Below are 18,296 nucleotides of genomic sequence, written 5' to 3' on the forward strand. Positions count from 1 at the left end.
TCTTCATACTTGGTTTGCCGGTGTGTTCATTTTGCGTAGTATAAGACGTAGGAAGGCTAAGTTTGCACCGCTCCAGGGACTCGAAACACTGAACAAGTGCAAGTTTAGAAACCATTCATAGTGAATCATTCGTACTGTGTGATAGGCTTCCAAGATTGTCTTGCGGGAAGACGGATGGGAGATCGGTTCCTCAATTGATCGTTGAGCCTATTTTCTGCTGCCTTGACGGAAAGACATCCGACCCCATCGTCTATTCGTCAATCTTCAGCTTGACTCAATTTAAGATCAATTCTATCTGTTTATTCTCAAGGTATATCTCGTTGGGATGCTGCCCTACAGCAAATCGATCCAATCACTAGTGGAGTCCAATTTAAACCCTGTGCCCAATCATTTTACACATAGGAAACAATGCATCTCTCCCAGAGCTCAGGGCTTCAAGCCACTCGGATCGCATTCGCTTGATTGTAGCTAAGTTTGCCAGTCTCCCGGTATGTACTTCCATACTTGTGACACGCCTCTTTTGTGACGTTTGGGATAGGGCCTACTGCGCGCACGACTTATCATAGTCGATCTTCCAGGTGGAAAGATTCTGCATTGTTTTCGACAAATTGGTATATCCCCCGGATGTGTCGAACCAAAGTTTCCAGTGGGATTCCCATGCCATAAGGACATATAGCTTCGTCCAGTACACCTGGCATGTCCTGTGCTTATCTCTAGTCACAGATCCACCCAGGGGGAAAGGGGGGGCAAAAAACTTTTGTTTCCTCAAAGCACCTTGGTAGATGTACAGGGTCATGCTAGTTATGACATTCCGATGTGCTGATGATTTCTTGTAGCTCGAGTAGAAGAAACCGGTGAAGTGATGGTGGTGGTTTGGGAGTGCCTGCCTGCCTCTTGTTGGCTGCCTTAGTCCCTGAAAATATATAGATGCGCTTGGGTGCCTCGAGGTCGGAATTTTGATTACAGCCCTTCTTTTTGAGACAGCTGTTCGACACCATAGCTTTGTCTTTAGGGAAGACAGGCTGTGCTAGAGAGGATTGAAGAACTGAATATGTAAAACATGCTAACAAAATAATTAAACCTCTTTGTGCGTGTTCAATGCAGATGAACATGACGTAATGGAAAACGTGTCAGCTCACTTTTCTGCCTGACAGTGGAGGCGGTGAGAGTAGCGGTGTCTTCGCTGAAGACAGGAGGAGAATCTACCACGTGACATTGCGCCGAGTTCCGAATCGCCGCATTCATCCAGCATGCTTCGATCCATTTCGCCAAAACCTTTCCGATTCCCTGTTTGCGACTCATTCCTTTCGCTCTTTCTTATCAATTGGTCCCCCCCACCCTTCGATCATATCGACGTACATATGACCAACGAAGCCAGCAGTCACCGCAACCACGCAGACTCTTATCATTCCCAGTTTCTAGCCTGTTTCGGCCAGCATCGCCTCGGGCCAGGCCGCCACGGGTGCAACGCATTCTCCACCTTTTGCCTGGAAACAGTCACTCCACCACTCCGTAGCCAATCAGAGATACACAATCATGGACTTCTGTCGCAAAAACTCATCACCGGGCTTAATCTGTCTGTTATCACCGCACACTACTTGCTTGCTTCCTGCGTAGCTGCCAATTGGGCCGCCGAATCCTTTTTTTCCACTGTCGGGGTTTTTAGATCTCCTTTGACAGGGCTTATAAAAATGGAGTATCCCCAGATCTGTTGCGGCCAGCCCTCTTGGTGTGCTTCTCGAATCTTCCCTCTTTTCCCCCCTTGAGCCAAGCTTTCTTCTGTCCTCTTCTGCTCTCTTGGCCGCCAAGCAATACACCCTGATATGTGTGGGTGAGTTTACCTGGTGGTAATGTCCAGACCCGCTGCACCATCCGAGTCGAGTAGATCTACGCGGTCGAGATCCTCGTCCTCCTCGTCCAGCACCGAGCCAGGCACCCAGTCACAACGTCCATATAGGTTTGGATCTTTCCGGCGGTCTAGTTCCAGGCAGAGCACGGCACAGATTGATGGGGTTCATTCGGGAAAACATCTGGATGATCAGTCCGTCTATCACAGTGACCATGCGCTAGAGACGGACTCTGATGAAGATGGGGAGAAGAGCGCCGAGCCAGTTGTGGAGGTCCGCGGTGGTATTGTGAATGAGCGAGATCGCGACCTGGAAGCCGCTGGCCCGTCGCCTGCGCCGGCGTTGGAGAAATCCAGGACAGCACGGTCCGAAAATGATCCGAAGCTGGTATGTGCTGCCCTCGTGTTGTTTCTTGATTGAGATAATTGACGCCTCTCTTACCAGGTGACTTGGAATGGGCCCGATGACCCCGACAATCCGAAGAATTGGCCAATGAAGAAGAAGTGGGCGGCCGTGGTCACGGTATCATGCTTCACTTTCATCTCGCCGGTGTCGTCGTCGATGGTGGCACCCGCGTTGACGGCCATCGGGTCGGACTTTCACATCACGGACGAGGTGACCCTCAGCATGACGCTGTCCGTGTTTGTGCTGGCGTACGCGGTCGGCCCGCTGTTCCTGGGTCCGCTATCGGAGATCTATGGGCGGGTGATTGTGCTGCAACTCGCCAACCTCTTTTACCTCGTCTTCAACATCTGTTGCGGCTTCTCGAAGAACAAGGCCCAGATGATCGTCTTCCGATTTCTGGCCGGCCTGGGCGGAAGTGCCCCGTTAGCAGTGAGTGCTGCACTGTGACTGGAGATCACTTTTGTCGCTAATCACGTGCTAGATTGGCGGTGGTGTACTCTCCGACTGCTTCAGACCCGAAGAGCGAGGCAAAAGTGTCGCTATCTACAGTCTAGCTCCGCTCCTCGGTCCAGCAGTCGGCCCCATTGCAGGTGGATTCATCGCCGAAAACACCACATGGCGCTGGGTGTTCTACGCAACCTCCATCGCTGACGCCATGATACAATTCGCTGGTCTCTTCTATCTCCGCGAGACTTACGCCCCGGTGATTCTACGCAAACGCGCCCAACGCTTGCGTGAAGAGACCTCCGACGAAGCCTTCCAGACTGAACACGAACGCGCCAACCGCACACTAGGCGAAGTGATGCGGAGCGCTTTGATGCGTCCGTTCCGACTCCTGGGTACGCAACCCATCGTGCAACTGCTGGCTCTGTACCTGGCCTACATCTACGGAACCATGTACCTCGTGCTCGCGACGTTCCCCACCCTGTGGACTAGCCCGGAGTACTACCACGAATCTACCGGCATCGGCGGGCTGAACTACATCTCGCTTGGCTTGGGCTTCTGGCTGGGCTCCCAGCTCTGTGCCCCGCTCAACGACCGCATCTACCGCCGCCTCAAAGCCCGCAACGGCGGCGTCGGGCGGCCCGAATTCCGCGTCCCGCTGCTGTACCTCGGCGCCGTGCTCGTCCCCGCCGGGCTGTTCATCTACGGCTGGACGGCTGAGACGCACCGCCACTGGATCGCGCCTAACATCGGCGCGATGCTGTACGGGCTGGGCAACATCATCACCTTCCAGTGCGTGCAGACCTACATCGTCGACTCGTACACGCGCTTCGCGGCCAGTGCTCTGGCCGCCGTGGCCTGCATGCGCTCGCTCGCCGGCTTCGGGTTCCCCCTGTTCGCGAGCTACATGTACCAGGCGCTTGGGTATGGGTGGGGCAATAGTCTGTTGGCGTTCGTGTCGATTGGGCTGGGGATCCCCGCGCCGCTTTTGTTGTGGCGGTTCGGGGAGCGGCTGCGGAAGATGAGTCCTTATGCTGCTGGCTGAGGCGGGGTTCAGTAGGTTGTGTGGGTACATATTTTGTTGGTCAATAAAATATACATATGATCATTGCGGCATATATAGCCATCCTGCTAGAAAAAAGAGGCTATTTCACTTGGTCTGGTTCTGTTTCGCTGTGCTGGGTCGGCGTAGCGCTTCCGTCTCACGGTGGGTGATGGCCCTATAAGGTCAGACCGCAGTAATCGCACCCAGTTCCTCTTGTCAAAAGGGTACGTGTAGAAAGTCGACTTCAGCACTAGCTCCCTCTTCTCCCTAGGTTCATTCAGTTAGTTAGTTCGAATCGTTTATCCTGGTTTGAACACGGTCAATTTTAGAATTGTAGGTGCTTGTAGTTGAGTGTACTGACTGTTTCAACTGCTATAAATAATGTGGCACTGGGAACCTTCTCATCTCGCTGGGCGCTACCGAGCAACGTATGTATAGCCTTCAGGACTCGGGCTCATGGAACCTTTCACTAAATGGCGACATAATCATCGTGGAGGGCTGTATACGAGTAGAGGAAGCCCGAACATGTGAATAATTCATCAAACCCAGGCCGTGGAACGAGGCTTATCACTCCGAACCAGGAGCAAGGTGTATAAACGGTTACGAGGGAGCAGTCTGTTCACTTTATGATGTTGGATTTGTCTAGTGGCATCACGGTCTACAGTACCCGAGGCGGTGCACATTACTTCCCACCGTCAAAGTCCATGCTAGCACCTACTCTACTTTGCTACTCACTTGGAAAGCTGGACACGACTGATACACTGGGAAGCTGAGTTCGCTTTGCGACGATGATAGAACGGTGTGGCACCGTTGAAGAAAAGCCGAATGTAGCAAGGGACGAGACACGAAGGTGAAGATGGGGACTTCCTTTCTGGCTTTTTCCTGCTGCTGAGGCATATCTTTATTGCGGGGAGACAGCCGATTGTGAGTTCTGGCACGGGACTCAGGTCAGAACCATTCTTAATCCCTCACTTGCAAATTCCAGAGATGAGAACTCTCCCGTGAACCTACACCCTGGCCTTGAAGTATGCCTCGGGGATAGCCGATGAAGCTCCAATTCTCGCGTCCCAAGGGCTTCTGGTCACAGAACCAAGCATATCCGCAGTTGATTGCTTCACTGGCCCGATTCGACCCTAGCTCTTGATTGCGCGTATAATGTGTTGAATATAGTCAAGGATGCGCCAAGTCTTCGGCAGGTCTCCCGTTTCTAGATGCCGTTTTGGTTTTGTCCCCTTCGTCAGGTCGAAGGTGGGACACCCGATGACTCCAAATCAGGGTCGACTGAACGTCCTGCCTCGGCTAGGATGGGATCCTGTTTGACTCCAATTCTTCCACTTTTCATCCCTCAAGAAGTGATGGCAGACAAAAGACAAGCATTACCTGCACCGGTATGCATGTCCTTTTTTCTGATCCAAGAAATATATCCGAAATCCCAACACAATGACACAATGATTACCACGCAAATCCAGGTCTCGGAGCATCTACATATTGTGTGCTTCTAACCACGCTCACATCCCAGCAACAGTCCACCCAAGCCATGTCCGCTGACCTCCCAGCTTCCAATGAAACACTCCGAACCACAGAGCCAACGTCACTGGAATATAGACTTCCCGCTGACTCATAACCCTAAACCCCCAGGATGCTTGCACAATCTGGCTCTTTGGTACAGGGTACAGTGCATAACACTAATTGCTCCGCCCTGCCGAGAACAGATAATGTCTTTTCTCGTCAGTAGAGAAACAATATGTACGTGACCAACTCGTACACAGTACGTGTACCTGTGCAGATCATGTCCAAAAACCGAGGATATTCCACAAATAAGACGGGGCAAATTACTCAGCTCCGGCGGGAGGGGAAGAGAAAAGGCTTGGCGGGGGGGGATCCGAATCCGCCCGGTGCATTGCCAAGAGCGTTAGGGTGAAGGGGACTAGCCCTAGGGCCCCTAGGGGTTGCTCCGGCTGGCAGAAGATGGCGTAAGCTGGTGGAGAACTGCTGGTTAGTTGGGGTCAGGGAAAAGGGTCGTCGATGGTTGGGTGTGTTTCAAACTTTATGGTTATGCTTATTTTTCTTATCTGTTGTTTGCTTCTTTTCTTTCTGAGATGATTTTCGTGCGCTGTAGATCTTGGATACCGCTCGACTGGTTGAAGGATGGAGTAGGTTCTTCTGTAGGTGGAATGATAGAGATGTTATACTTCTATTGATAGTTGGCTAGGATTCAAGAGCGAAAATTTCCTTTTGGCAAGGGTGGGTAATCCTGTTTGCTTCGATTTAGCACCAGAGCCCTGACATCGCCGGCCGAAGATATAGTACTGTACATACTGCAGGGTCCATCTTCCGCTACCTCAATCTAGCCGTCCACTTGATGAGACATGTGGCTGAACCCCGAAATTTGTTCGTCGACCAATCCCAGTCTCGTCAATTTTAAGCATGCCTGTCTGCTATCCGCTTACGAAACGGACCCTCGTCCTGTGAGAGTAAGTGGATTTGTTGTGCCAGAAGCGCGAGAGGGTGGATCCCGGCCGCGTCGTCAGCGGCCGATGATCCTACCCCGATGGATAACGGGTCTGGCCCGTTCCTTTGAGATCTCTGCGTAGATTCCATGGAGAAGCAGCGGATGAGGCAATCGATTAGATTTCTGAGGTTTTCTAGCCTCCAAAGTGGTGATGTCTTGGCGGGGGGTCGTCCCCGCCGGCGGGTCTAACAGCAATTGTGCCAGCTTTGAAGCTAGCTAGCTTGCTGGCTAACTTGCTTGTTTGCGACCTGCGTGTGCTAAATCCCTGTCAACTGTTATCATGTTCACTGCGCAGGACGGGGGTCGGTCGAAATGGCTTGCGTCAGCTGAGGTTGGCAGCGGCAGCATCACGGAGGAACTGCCAGTATCCGTGCCACTCCGAGGTTGAGAAGAGGAGGACAGAGGGTATAAAAGCTTGTGTTGGCTGCTGCAACTCATGAGACAAGACAACAACAGCATCCACATTCCTTCTTCCGCTCACTCACTCACTCTCCTCTCTTTGTGAATTGCACCTCTCGTCAATATGGTTCGCGTTACTGCTACCGTGATTGCCGGCCTAGCTGGTCTAGCCGGCATGACCTCTGCCCATCCAGGCCACGACGTGCGCGCTGAAGCCGCTGAGCGTGCTGCCTTCTTGAAGCGTGCTCCCATGCACGCTCGTGGCCTGAGCCAGTGTGCTAGCAAGCTCAAGGCCCGTGGCCACGAGAGCAGCAACATCGCGCGTCGCCAGGCGACGCTGGATTCTCTGCGTCGTCGCAAGGGATTGTCCACTCGTACGCATGACCCCATCCTACACTCACGAGCAAAGCATGCTCACACACACTCAACAGGCGCACCTCCCCTCAAGGCCCGCGACCTGACCACTATCCTCAACACCTCCCACCTGTCTTCGTTGGATGTGACCGAGAACACCCAGGACTATGATACCTTGTTCGCCTCCAACGCCAGCTGTGTGCTCGGCCCGGACGTCACCCAGGGTCCTTACTGTGAGTCTCCCTGCGTTGTACCAATTGAGGGACCATCCAACTGACAATAACATCAGACGTCACCGGCGAATTGATCCGCAGCGACATTGTCGATTCCCAGGAGGGTGTCCCCCTGTACCTGGACATCCAGCTGGTGGACAGCAGCACCTGCGACCCGGTTCCGGATGTCTACATTGACTTCTGGCACTGCAACGCCACCGTACGTTTTCCCTAACCCCTTGCCCTTTCCGCCTGACCACAGAAAGACACAGTATACTAACTTCCAGCATCACAGGGCGTCTACTCCGGCATCCAAGCCAGCGGCAACGGCAACTCCAACGACGCCACCAACCTGGACGCGACCTTCCTGCGCGGCATCCAGCAAACCGACGACTCGGGCGTGGTGCAATTCCAGACCATCTTCCCGGGCCACTACACCAGCCGCGCGACTCATATCCACGGTGAGTTTGCCTGTTCCAGCCCCCTGACCTCTGCTTCAAGCTCCCCTCAACCCAGCCCCCCAATCTCCCTTCCCCACATACCCGCCAACATACTAACTAACCCCGCTCAAAAGTCCTAAGCCACAACCCCAACACCACCACCACGACCAATGCCAACGACACCCTGACGGGCCTGTACAGCACGACAGCCAACCACGTGGGCCAGCTGTTCTTCGACCAGGACCTGATCACCGAGGTCGAGGCCACCTCTCCCTACAGCACCAACACCCAGGAGCTGACCACCAACGCCAACGACTCCATCCTCTCCGAGGAGGCCGACACCATCGACCCCTTCGTCGAGTACGTGCTGCTGGGCGACTCCATCAGCGACGGTGTGTTCGGGTGGATCTCCCTGGCCATCGACTCCGATGAGTCGTCGAGCATCACCCCCGCCGCTTACTACACCGCTGATGGCGGCGTGGAGAATGATTCTTCTTCGGGTGGTGGTAGCAGTGGTGGCAGCGGTTCCGGCAGTGGAAGTGGAAGTGCGCCTGGTGGGCAAAGCTCGGGTGCTCCCGGCCAGGGCGAGGGACAGGGTGGTCGGCCTTGAGGAGCGGTAGTTTGTGCTTGTGGTGGGGGAAGCGGGGGTGCGTAGTGAGCATGTCGGTTTCTGTTGGTTGTTTGTTGCGGTTTAGTTGTTTTGTGGAGGAGGGGAGGAGAGGAAGATGCCGAGTGCTGGGGGTTGGTTTTGAGGGTTGTTGTTGTTGTTGCTGTTGTTCAATTCGCTTCGTTTTACTCCCTTCATCTGTTGTCATATGGATGATTGAGATTTTTGAATATATTGTACTAGATATATTGTCCTACATTGTTGAAATCCGGTTGACCATCGTGTAGAACGGAATATCCCGATGCTGTTTGTTTATGTATACATCACTCACTGCTAGGTAAAGGGAGCTCCACGGTACAGGGAAAGGATACTGCGCTTATACACCGACAGCCAATCACCAATCCGACCTTAACCCAGCCTCCCACGCGGTGCTGTACATCACGATTTTCAGAACGAAATGCTGTTCAGCAGATCTCTCCGCCTGGTGTGTCGGAGAACCTTCTCTTAAACATAGTTGTATTTTTGTGTGAGTGATTTTCCGTGAATTGGATGTTAACGATGATTGTAACTGTCAAAAAAAAGGAAAAAAAAAAAAAAAAAGAAACAAAAACGAGAAAAGAAGAACGAGAGAAGAACTGACATTGTGACACAACTCTTAATCAAGATCCGACTTCCCATCCATCATAACTTTACAAAGCGGCGAGCGAGTCCTTTAGGTCGCAGGAGAGACCAAACAACAGCATGCAAAGCCCCTGGGACCTTTGCCAAAAACCGGAAACCCGGTTTTGGACTCACCGCATGTGAACTGACGTATCTGTATACATAAACTTTAGGTTCAGCCACGGAGATTGACAAATCCGATTGCGTCGATAGGCCTTCGGAAAGCTCAGCCGAGTAAAACTTCCCTGCGGGCACCAGGTTTTGAGTTAAGGGGAAAGTGTCCGGCATGAGGGGAGGGACAATATGATGAAAAGGGACTACGACCGACAAAGGGTTTCGCCGGTTGGTCGACGGCAGGGAGCCACGGTCAGGGCGGGAGGGGTGACAGCTTGAGGACGTTGACCTAGGGAGGACCGAATTCAGAATCTCTGCTAGTTTGGTTGCATGGAAGTTTCCAGGGTGCTTATACCATTGCTTGTGGTCTTCTACTGCTTGAAAGGAGGGAGGGGATAGATACATACAAAGAACCACTGGTTGAAGGTAAGTTGCCTTGGCATTTCCCGAGTTCAGATACATTATTCAATTATTCAGGTTCCGTTCCAGTTCCAGTTCGAAGGAAAGAGCGGCCTTCGAACACTCGCGATTATGGCCAATTACCAAAACAAAGGACGAAAACCTACATCATCCTGTCCGTCAACCCATGACCGGTCAAGAGAAGGAATACTAACGCGCAGGAGGTGGTTTTTCTCCCTCGATTTTTTCTCTTTTTGTTTTTTTTTTTTTTTTTTTCTGTTTTTCTTTTTTTTTTTGCCAAAAAAGGAATCTCACTCTTGTCTCCCGTCTGCGGCAAAATGGTAGATCGTATCCAGAAAGCTGAGCAGAAAGCCCAACCAAGTGAGTTGGGAATGATATCCGTGAAGAGATTATGCAACAGGCCGACAAATCAACACTCAAATCTCAGTTATCCAAAACCAGCCCTAACCAAGCCCGGGTAAAACACCTATTCACCCCCATAAAGTACATGGACAGATGAAGTCGGAGTGATAGGCCCGTCGCCCGTGCGGATGACGACCTTGACCTGCAACGCGCGCGCCTCCCGGATACAACACGAGAGACACGTCCGACCCGCGCGGCCGACGATAGCATGATACCCCACCGAGGCGCACCACGCGCGGGCGAAGGCCTCCTTTTCGCGGGAGCCGCGCGCGTCCAGGATCATGGTCTCCTCCGGGTCGAAGGCCGATCGAATGTGGTCCGACGCCGAGAATTCTTCCGCCAGGGAGGGCAGGTCGACCCAGCGGTAGGCGTAGCGGCAATGCAGCGGGTGGCCCGGGAGACGGTGGTGACGGTGGCGGTCTGACGAGGCGCTGAACGGGGATGATGATCGTTGATTGGGTTGATTCCTACTGCTCCCGCTACTGCTGCTCGTGGCGTTCTGAGCGTGGGGACTGGTGATCATGCCGCCCGGCGGGCGGCATTCATGGGAGGAGATAAACTGTACGTTATACTTCAATGGGAACGAGAGCTGTGTGGCGGGGGCGGCGGCCGTGTCAGAGGATAGAGAATAGCGCGCAGTGGCCTGCTCGACCACCGTGATCGGATGCTCGGCGGATGGGGGTTGCTGGGCTTTGACCTGGAATGTCAACTCCTCGAAGGCGATCTTCAGTTTCACGGAGCAGTCGCTTTGGTCGTCGAGGGGCATGCTGAAGGCGCCGCTGGTCAAGTCCCCGGGGCCCAGGGGTGTGGATTCCAGGGACAGCTTGGATCCCTGCTTGATCCTCGGTTTTCCAGGTCTGTCCTGCGGTTCTTTGGTTTCCACCTCGAACCAAGTATCGACCAGAGGTTGAGAGGTCTCCGAGTCGGTGGGCAGAATCGGGCTAGCTTGCCATGCCAAGCATACTTTGGTCCCTTCCAAACAAGCCATCACCCTGCCCACAATGCATTCTTTGCTCCACCAGCTCCGTCCGTCATAAGCAAAGCCACCGTAAAGATTGACAACCGGCCCTAATTTGGCCATGGCGTCGGGATCATTTTCCAGGATGGTACTGATGAGTAAGTGGCTGATGGAGGAGCCAGGGATCACAAAGCCGGACAGCCAGCTTCTGGTGGCCCAACCGCCAAGGTGATTATGATTGCTGTCATCACCCGTATGGTGTAGAAGCAAGAGACGTCGATAAGAGTTTCTGCTATACATGGCTTTCCGCAAAAGGGGTATCTGGTACCCTGCTGGGATATTATTAAGTTCCGGGTTGGTAAAGATGTCCTTGATGATTTGCCCATTTTGATCTCCATCAAGCTTTGACCTGAGGGTCTCCTTAAAATCGTCCAAGCGCGGCCAGTCTAGGTTATCGGCGAAGACAAACAGACCTTTGAGTTGCTGCATCACATGATTGGGCATCAGATGACATCTCCAGGCTGACTCATTGTGAGGGGTGGCCGGAGACGAATGGTGAGTGATACTCGAGAAGAAAGACCGATGGTGATGTTTCTCGTGTGAATGGCCGGCTTCCTCGAGACTTTCTGGACTAGTGCTGCCATCCTCGAGCTGATAATCAAGATCGAAGCTGTCCATAAATCGCCGTACGACGACCAGATCCCAGTTCAGCTTACCGTTTCGCAAACGGTCAAACTCATAGATATCGCGTAGCGAAATGTTGATATCTTTCGATTCTTGAAGCATCCCGACGCGGACAGTCGCGTCCAAACGCATCAGGAGCTCGGCAGCAAGCTGCATCTGGACCAAAAACCACTTGCGCTCGAGGGTCGAATGCACCCATGGCTTATCCGACGCCGAAATGTCGATGAAGTCGCCGTCCATGTGCGGTGACTGCTCCCACAGCAGCTGACCGATATGCAGTCGCCAATCGATGAGGCTGAAATCCAGCCATGCGCCCGGCGTGGCCAGCACGACGGTCAAGGCCTTGATCTGGACCTTCAGACTGTGCGGATCGCCCATGTCGGCAATGAGATAACGTACTGGCGGGTAGAGGAACTTGGTGAAGAGTTCATTATAGAGCTCACGTGTCCCTTCAATGTCGAGTATCGTCTTCGGTCGATCTCCATGCAGGATCTCGTAGCGCAGGTGCTTCAATGTCTGCAATCGCTGCACCAAGACCTGTAGATCGATGTCGCGGACACCAATTTTCTTCCAGAAGTTCGGCCCCTCTCGCAACAGTTTCTTGCGATCGTGGACAGTACCATCCGAGCAAAGGGCGTACGGTTGGCCGTAACGCTCCAACAACTCGAATGACTCGGTTGCTGGCAAGCTCGATAGATGTAAGTAGTCTGATGAAGGCCTTGGTACCCCCGGACCCGGATAGCGGGCGGCGTCGGCCACGGGAAGCTCCAGGAAATAGCGGAACCCGACCGTCCCCGGATCCCGTCCATGCATCGCCAGCATATTGGGAATTTCCTGTACCCCTACGTCGAAGGTCGCTCGCCTGGGCGCATCGCTTCGTTTCCAGTTACCCAGATGAGCCGGGACATCGCCTTCGATGACCCAGTCGTCCGGCACTGGCAGATGCGCATGCAGGGTGCACAAGGTGTAAGAGGCATGGGGAAGAGGTCTTCTACCCCATAAACATTGGATGAGAGGGTCGTGATCATCGAAGGGGAATATGACTTGCGGGAACCAGCGGTCATGCTTTCCTTTCTCCAGCATGAAATACGGGGCTCCTGAGAAGATGACCTCCACATCTTTCATCGTCAAATGGTGCTTATGAGGCGATGGCACGTGGTGGCCTGGTTTCGGCGATTGGCCAGGCTTGGAACCTGCGCTCTGGGGGTGTTCAGCCGATGACTCGTGTACGCCGCTGTCATGGCGGGTATGAGAACTTGCAAGGGCATTTTCCGACGTCTGTGATGGCGGACTATCTGTCTGCAACAGTGTTAATTACCACGATCATATATACCATATCTAGAGTGCTCGAGCTAGAACCTTACCCGACGTGGAGATCCAGGGTTCGATGGGGAATCAGAATTGGAAGAGCCGTGGTGTTTGTGGAAGATATCATGGAGCACGCCTTTGGCACGGAGACCATGGCTCTGATCCGAGATATCCGGAGCCGATGATCTTCGCCCACCGTTGCCCCGCGGGACTGCATCTCCCTCGTTCGGCGCGGTGGAGGCAACGGAATGTCGTCGTCCAAAGATAAAGGACATCGCGAATGTATGTACGTATTTATAGGAGGATGTGAGTTTCGTGCCGTAGCTCAGCAAGTATGCTGCAAGATATCGCTTGTGTGTTGGCGCATGGCGGTCGGGAATCTGAAAGGCGGATTGCGGGTTGTGGCTCAAGAGCGACGGGGTGAGCGGCGCTCACATGGGGCTTAAATAAACTATACCAAGCAATCAGACCACCGGTGATCGACAGAAGGAGCCACACTCAGCATAGGAACCCAAGACACACCAAGTGATGCAAGTGAACAGGAAGATAGAATGGAGCAAGAGTGGAAGAAGAAAGTGAGGAAAGACGGAAATGGGTCGATGACGTCGTCATTGGATGTGCGCCCCGCTCCGGATCCCTCTAACCTATTTGGGTCATTTCATCGATTAACAACAACATTGTCACTGTAGGTGCAGTCTGTTTGCTTCCTTCTTACCTCCATCGGATAGTAAAGTCGAGAATCAAGACATGAAGTGGTAACCAGCTATAACTGGAGTACAGAGGCAAGAGAAGTTGGAAGTTGAAGAGACTGCTCACTTTTGACCTTTGTATATTTTTGACCCTGAGCTGAAGCTTGAAAGCAATATATCGAATGGCAAGTATACAAAGCTTCTTCGATCTTTACTGAGCCTCCGTGGCAGTCTTCAACACCAGATCTACTCAGAAGTACTAAGATAAGCTACCTCGACTAATCATCTACTAAATTTATGTATGTGTTCTGACTAGGTCCCGTGTCATACACCCAAGCCAAGCTCGCCCTGAATATGACTCATAGAATATGATAGAGTGCTGGAACACAAAACACACCCAAAGCTCCTCTAAGCACTCCTAAGCATCACATCCAAGACATTCATGGCGAAAGGACTCACAGAGAGCAAAAGATGACCCCAGCTAATACAGAACACAACGACCCCGTCTACTTCTGGCGGCTGGAAGACGAGAACGCATATCTAGGTCAATGGTATCCGGCATCTTTCGTCTGAAAGAATGACAACAACACCTCATATGCAAATGCAGAACAGTGGCGTAGACCTACTTCCCATACTTTCCATACTCAAGTCATCAAAATCAAGTCGTGGCACTAGCCCTGATCTAACAAAGGCAAGAGATATAGATACATGATGTACCGCAAAGCACTCCTCTTCGCCGGCCCCGACCACCCTCTGACCCAGATACCCCAAACGGGATGGAAAATGCACCCCCGCAAGCTACGGGACCTAGGTCGCCAGGCCCCCGGGTTCAACGAGACGGTCTGAGAGGCGGAGCGTCATGCGATTGTGGCGGAGGGGACCTATCTCAAGTTCAGCCAGAACCCCAGCCTCGCCGCACAGTTACTCGCCACGGGGACACGAGAGATTGTCGAGGCGAGTCCGCGCGATCGGACCTGGGGGGTGGGGTTTGGGAGGGAGTGTGCGGGGAGGTGGCGGGCAGAGTGGGGGTTGAATCTTCTGGGGCGGGCGTTGATGGAGGCTAGGGGGAGGTTGAGGGAGGAGTGGGTACAATTTTGGTCCTTGTTGGCTGCCTCGATGGTGAGTGTATCATGGCCCTACCTCAAACATGTCGAATCGGGAAGCATCCGTCAAGATTGTCGATACATGCGGAATGTTCCGGCCACCCTCGGGTATACCCGCTGCGATGCGGAAGTGCCCCGAGGGATGGAGCGAGAAGGAGAGAGAGGAAGAGCATTACAGCATCAATTCTGAAGGAGAGCACATCATTTTATTCCTCTGATACCAGATACCAACACAACCACGTCCATGTCTCTCCAATCCCAACCCACCACCTCAACCACCATCCAAGCCACCGAATGGACGAGTCTGCCCTCGCGATACCGCCGCCCCGGTGGGCAATCCGAGCATAGTCTGCACCAGAAGCGCGGCCACCCGCTCGACTCCTTCCTCGAGGGGCCCCTCTACATCCCCTCGCTGCGCCGCTTATTCGTTGTCGACATCCCCTACGGGCGGATCTTCTCGATCGACGTGGAAACCCGGGAATGGAGACTCGTCCTCGCCTACGACGGCGAGCCAAACGGCCTGGCTTACCACCATCCAACCAACCGCATCCTCATCGCCGACTTCAAGCAAGGCATCCTCGCCTTCGACCCGACCGCACATCCAGACCCAAATGACGTTCCAACACCACTGGTCGCGCGCTTCCACGGCGAACGTCTCAAGGGCCCCAATGATCTGGTGGTCACCTCCACCGGCACGGTCTACTTCACCGACCAAGGCATGACGGGCTTGCATGATCCGACGGGTCGGGTGTTTCGCTTCAACCTTCCACCAAATAATAGCAACCACCTCGCAAGCCAACCGCATATCAAACTGGAATGCGTGTTAGGCAACGGCCCCTCCCCTAACGGACTGGTGATGAGCCGCGACGAGTCCGCCGTGTTCGTTGCCATGACCCGCGACAACGCGGTTTGGTACGTCCCCTTCCATCCGGACGGGAGCGTGCAGCGCGTGGGCCGGTTCGCTAGCTACTATGGGATTGGTGGGCCAGATGGGATGGCGATGGATGTGGTGGGGAATATTTTCGTCGTGCATTCCACTTTGGGAGTAGTGTTTGTGCATCGGCCGGATGGGGAGATCGGGTGGCGCATTCGGTGGGATGCGGGCGCAGGGAAGAAAATGACGAACTTGACGTTTGGGGGACCCGAGGGAAAGACTTTGTTTCTGGTTGAGAGTGAGACGGGGACGGTTTTGGTGGTGGAGTGGTTTTGGAAAGGGGTTTTGGGTGGGGATGACAATGCAGAGAGATAGGGCCTTGTGGTACGGTGTCGTGGATGTATGTATACCAGGTAAAATATGTGGGTAGGGATAGAGATTCTGGTGGATGATCGTCAAGAAATGATAGTTGCAAGAAAACTTCCTTCTGTTGATGCGATAAACTCGCACGAGCTTTTTCCGATTTACCCCAGCGGGGCTTCAGCTGATATATCTCGTGAATGATGTAGGCCTCAAGCCCATTCGCTGCTCCTCGGTTGCCCCCTCTGCCTCAAACGCCTTCTCTCGATCCTTCTTCATCTGTGCAGATGGACTAACCCGCTGGGGCAATCGCCGAGCCATGGGCACGACCTCCCAGATGGTAGGCGCCTCCCGGAACAACTCGTCGATCAGCTCCAAGTCACGATTCATTGTCTCGGGGAAGAAAAGCAGCACGATTACGGGAACGCAAGCACAGGTGCAGGCAAACACAACATAATACCGCCGATTAATGATCGACAGCGCCACGGGGGTGACCATGGTGATGATGAAGCTCCACATTCAATGGTTGGCGGTCGAGACAGACGACATGACCGCGCGGAGAGGCGCGGGCGCTATCTCCGTGCAGTAGAGAAAGTTGCCACCCAGGAAGCCAATAGGATACGCCATATTGAAGAGGAAATGAAAACAGCCGCCGTGATGGAGGCAGCATGGTTGGCTGCCAGGAAGCTGATGGCCACCGCCATGGCGATCATACAGAAGCACATACCCGTCCCGCTGGTCACCAGGATCCAGCGGCGATACAGCCGGTCGACGGCGGCGAAGGAGAGGAAAGAGCACAGAAACTTCTAGGGCAGGGCACTCGCAGCGACAATGGCTGGGATGTCGCCCTGCAGGTGCAGGTTGTCTTGGAAAATGGTGGTTGTGTAGATCGAGATCATGTTGCCTCCCACCAGCTGTTGTAGGGTCTGAATACCGAGGCACAGGGCGAAACGGTAGCCGAGTCGGTGCGGGTCGTTCTTTCGGAAGACATCCCGCAGGGAGATTGTAGGACCTGTCGAAAAGGAGGCATCAATCCGAGAGACTTCGCGACGAATCAGCTCGTGGTCGCTGGGCATGTCATTGAGGGCGGCGAGGGCTTCGGTGGCAGCTTGAGATCCGTCCGTGCTGGACCAGCCAGCGGGGCGATTCCGGCAAGCTGAAGATAGAGAAGCAGATCACTAGTGAGAAGACGACTGGGACAGCGAGCGGGATCCGCCACTGGAGGGGCGGCGAGGTGATCTTGCTACATCCCAGATTGATCCAGCTGGACAAGAAAAGTCCTACACAGATGAAGATGCCTGAGGTGATGACCTGACGCCCTCGTTTACCCGCAGAAGAGCTTTGAGCCTGCCACACTGGCACAACGACACTGAACTGGCCTATCCCAAAACCCAGGATGATGCGTCCCACGGTGGACTGGGCCAGGGAGAAGGCCGTGCATTGGAGAATTTGACCTACCGCAGCACAGCAGCCTCCTACGAAGATAGTCTTGCGCCGACTAAGCTTATCGCCGAGGACGGAGCATGACAATGCCCCCAGTAGGGCCCCTAACATCAAAGTCCCATTGATCAACCTTTTGATGGTAGAGTTCTGTGTCTCTTGAGCTCCGTGGGTATTGACCGTATCAATTTGTGGGAAGAGACGGATCACATCCGAGAGGATGAGAAGGGCAGATAGTCCGGCCTGATTGTATCCGTAAAGTATAAATGCGGGAGCAATGATGAGTATTCGCTGGGCAAGTCGGAGGGTTTTGGCTGACATGAACATTTCGATGATACAGGAGGCAGAGCAAAGTGTTGAAATTAGAGAATTTGGGCCTGAAAATACAATGGTGTGTTGTGAGGGGAATGGAGAACGGGGACGCGGGTTGTTGAGAGCTTTAAGACAGATTTTTCCGCCAGTCTAATGCTGGGGCATGACCTCATGCAACTTGACTTATGCAGAAATAAGCTGAGTTGTTATCCTGTGGAGACCCGGGGTCCTTGCCTCCTTAAATGGGCGGATCTATCCCGATATTCATGGCGGGGGCTTTGTCGAAGTGGGGGTTGGCGGTGTATGAGGGGGCCTACTAGACACTAAGACAGGGCATTATAAGTTTGCTTCGGACGAAGGGAGCCTCTGATATGAAGATAATCACTTGACGATTGTAGATGCGCTCATTGTGATACACAATTTGGGCTGCCGGGGTAGGTGATTGCATAACGTACGTTGCCACCCTCTGCGCCTACCGCTTGCTGGGTTGCTGTCGAGAAATCTTGATGGCCTTTGAGTGGAGAACGTCGAAAAGCCCCTATTTTGTCTACTACGCCAAAAGCATTAGAGCTCAACATGTTGTCTATGCACCCGCAGTTATCCGCATCCTGCTGGAACCTCTGCCCAGACGTGAGAAAGCCCTATGCCATATTTTCTCACACTGTACCACAAAGACTGGAATGCCAGCAGTGTTGGAGCACTAGCAC

General features: G+C 53.5%; 6 protein-coding genes across 6 annotated transcripts; 3 read left to right on the forward strand and 3 right to left on the reverse strand.

Annotated features, from left to right (window-relative positions):
• Positions 1–1,683: 1,683 nt before the first annotated feature.
• On the forward strand, positions 1,684–3,850 carry BO82DRAFT_50766 (MFS transporter). Its single transcript, XM_025641279.1, has 3 exons — positions 1,684–2,234; positions 2,292–2,681; positions 2,734–3,850. The coding sequence occupies exons 1-3, from the start codon at positions 1,851–1,853 to the stop codon at positions 3,739–3,741; spliced, it is 1,782 nt and encodes a 593-aa protein (XP_025496878.1). The 5' UTR covers positions 1,684–1,850; the 3' UTR covers positions 3,742–3,850.
• Positions 3,851–6,710: 2,860 nt separating this feature from the next.
• Positions 6,711–8,537, forward strand: BO82DRAFT_324903 (intradiol ring-cleavage dioxygenase). Its single transcript, XM_025632841.1, has 5 exons — positions 6,711–7,026; positions 7,084–7,239; positions 7,296–7,438; positions 7,514–7,679; positions 7,793–8,537. Exons 1-5 carry the CDS (start codon positions 6,777–6,779, stop codon positions 8,266–8,268), a joined length of 1,191 nt encoding a protein of 396 aa, XP_025496879.1. The 5' UTR covers positions 6,711–6,776; the 3' UTR covers positions 8,269–8,537.
• Positions 8,538–8,879: 342 nt separating this feature from the next.
• On the reverse strand, positions 8,880–9,713 carry BO82DRAFT_50793 (uncharacterized protein). The gene is made up of 2 exons (XM_025641280.1): positions 9,395–9,713; positions 8,880–9,328 (listed from the first exon to the last, which is right to left on the reverse strand). Exons 1-2 carry the CDS (start codon positions 9,499–9,501, stop codon positions 8,947–8,949), a joined length of 489 nt encoding a protein of 162 aa, XP_025496880.1. The 5' UTR covers positions 9,502–9,713; the 3' UTR covers positions 8,880–8,946.
• A 21-nt stretch (positions 9,714–9,734) lies between these two features.
• On the reverse strand, positions 9,735–13,339 carry BO82DRAFT_299658 (uncharacterized protein). Its single transcript, XM_025632030.1, has 2 exons — positions 12,868–13,339; positions 9,735–12,802 (listed from the first exon to the last, which is right to left on the reverse strand). The coding sequence occupies exons 1-2, from the start codon at positions 13,084–13,086 to the stop codon at positions 9,926–9,928; spliced, it is 3,096 nt and encodes a 1,031-aa protein (XP_025496881.1). The 5' UTR covers positions 13,087–13,339; the 3' UTR covers positions 9,735–9,925.
• A 1,388-nt stretch (positions 13,340–14,727) lies between these two features.
• On the forward strand, positions 14,728–15,928 carry BO82DRAFT_349858 (SMP-30/gluconolactonase/LRE family protein). The gene has a single exon (XM_025633986.1). The coding sequence runs from the start codon at positions 14,848–14,850 to the stop codon at positions 15,850–15,852; it is 1,005 nt and encodes a 334-aa protein (XP_025496882.1). The 5' UTR covers positions 14,728–14,847; the 3' UTR covers positions 15,853–15,928.
• An 89-nt stretch (positions 15,929–16,017) lies between these two features.
• BO82DRAFT_412409 (MFS general substrate transporter) lies at positions 16,018–17,604 on the reverse strand (the record flags this gene model as incomplete). Its single annotated transcript, XM_025639834.1, has 5 exons — positions 16,018–16,348; positions 16,382–16,413; positions 16,485–16,643; positions 16,749–16,895; positions 16,969–17,604. 5 exons carry the CDS (start codon positions 17,602–17,604, stop codon positions 16,018–16,020), a joined length of 1,305 nt encoding a protein of 434 aa, XP_025496883.1.
• Between the last annotated feature and the right edge of the window lie 692 nt (positions 17,605–18,296).

Source organism: Aspergillus uvarum, assembly GCF_003184745.1.
Source record: "Aspergillus uvarum CBS 121591 unplaced genomic scaffold BO82scaffold_2, whole genome shotgun sequence".
Taxonomy (NCBI): Eukaryota; Fungi; Ascomycota; class Eurotiomycetes; order Eurotiales; family Aspergillaceae; genus Aspergillus; species Aspergillus uvarum.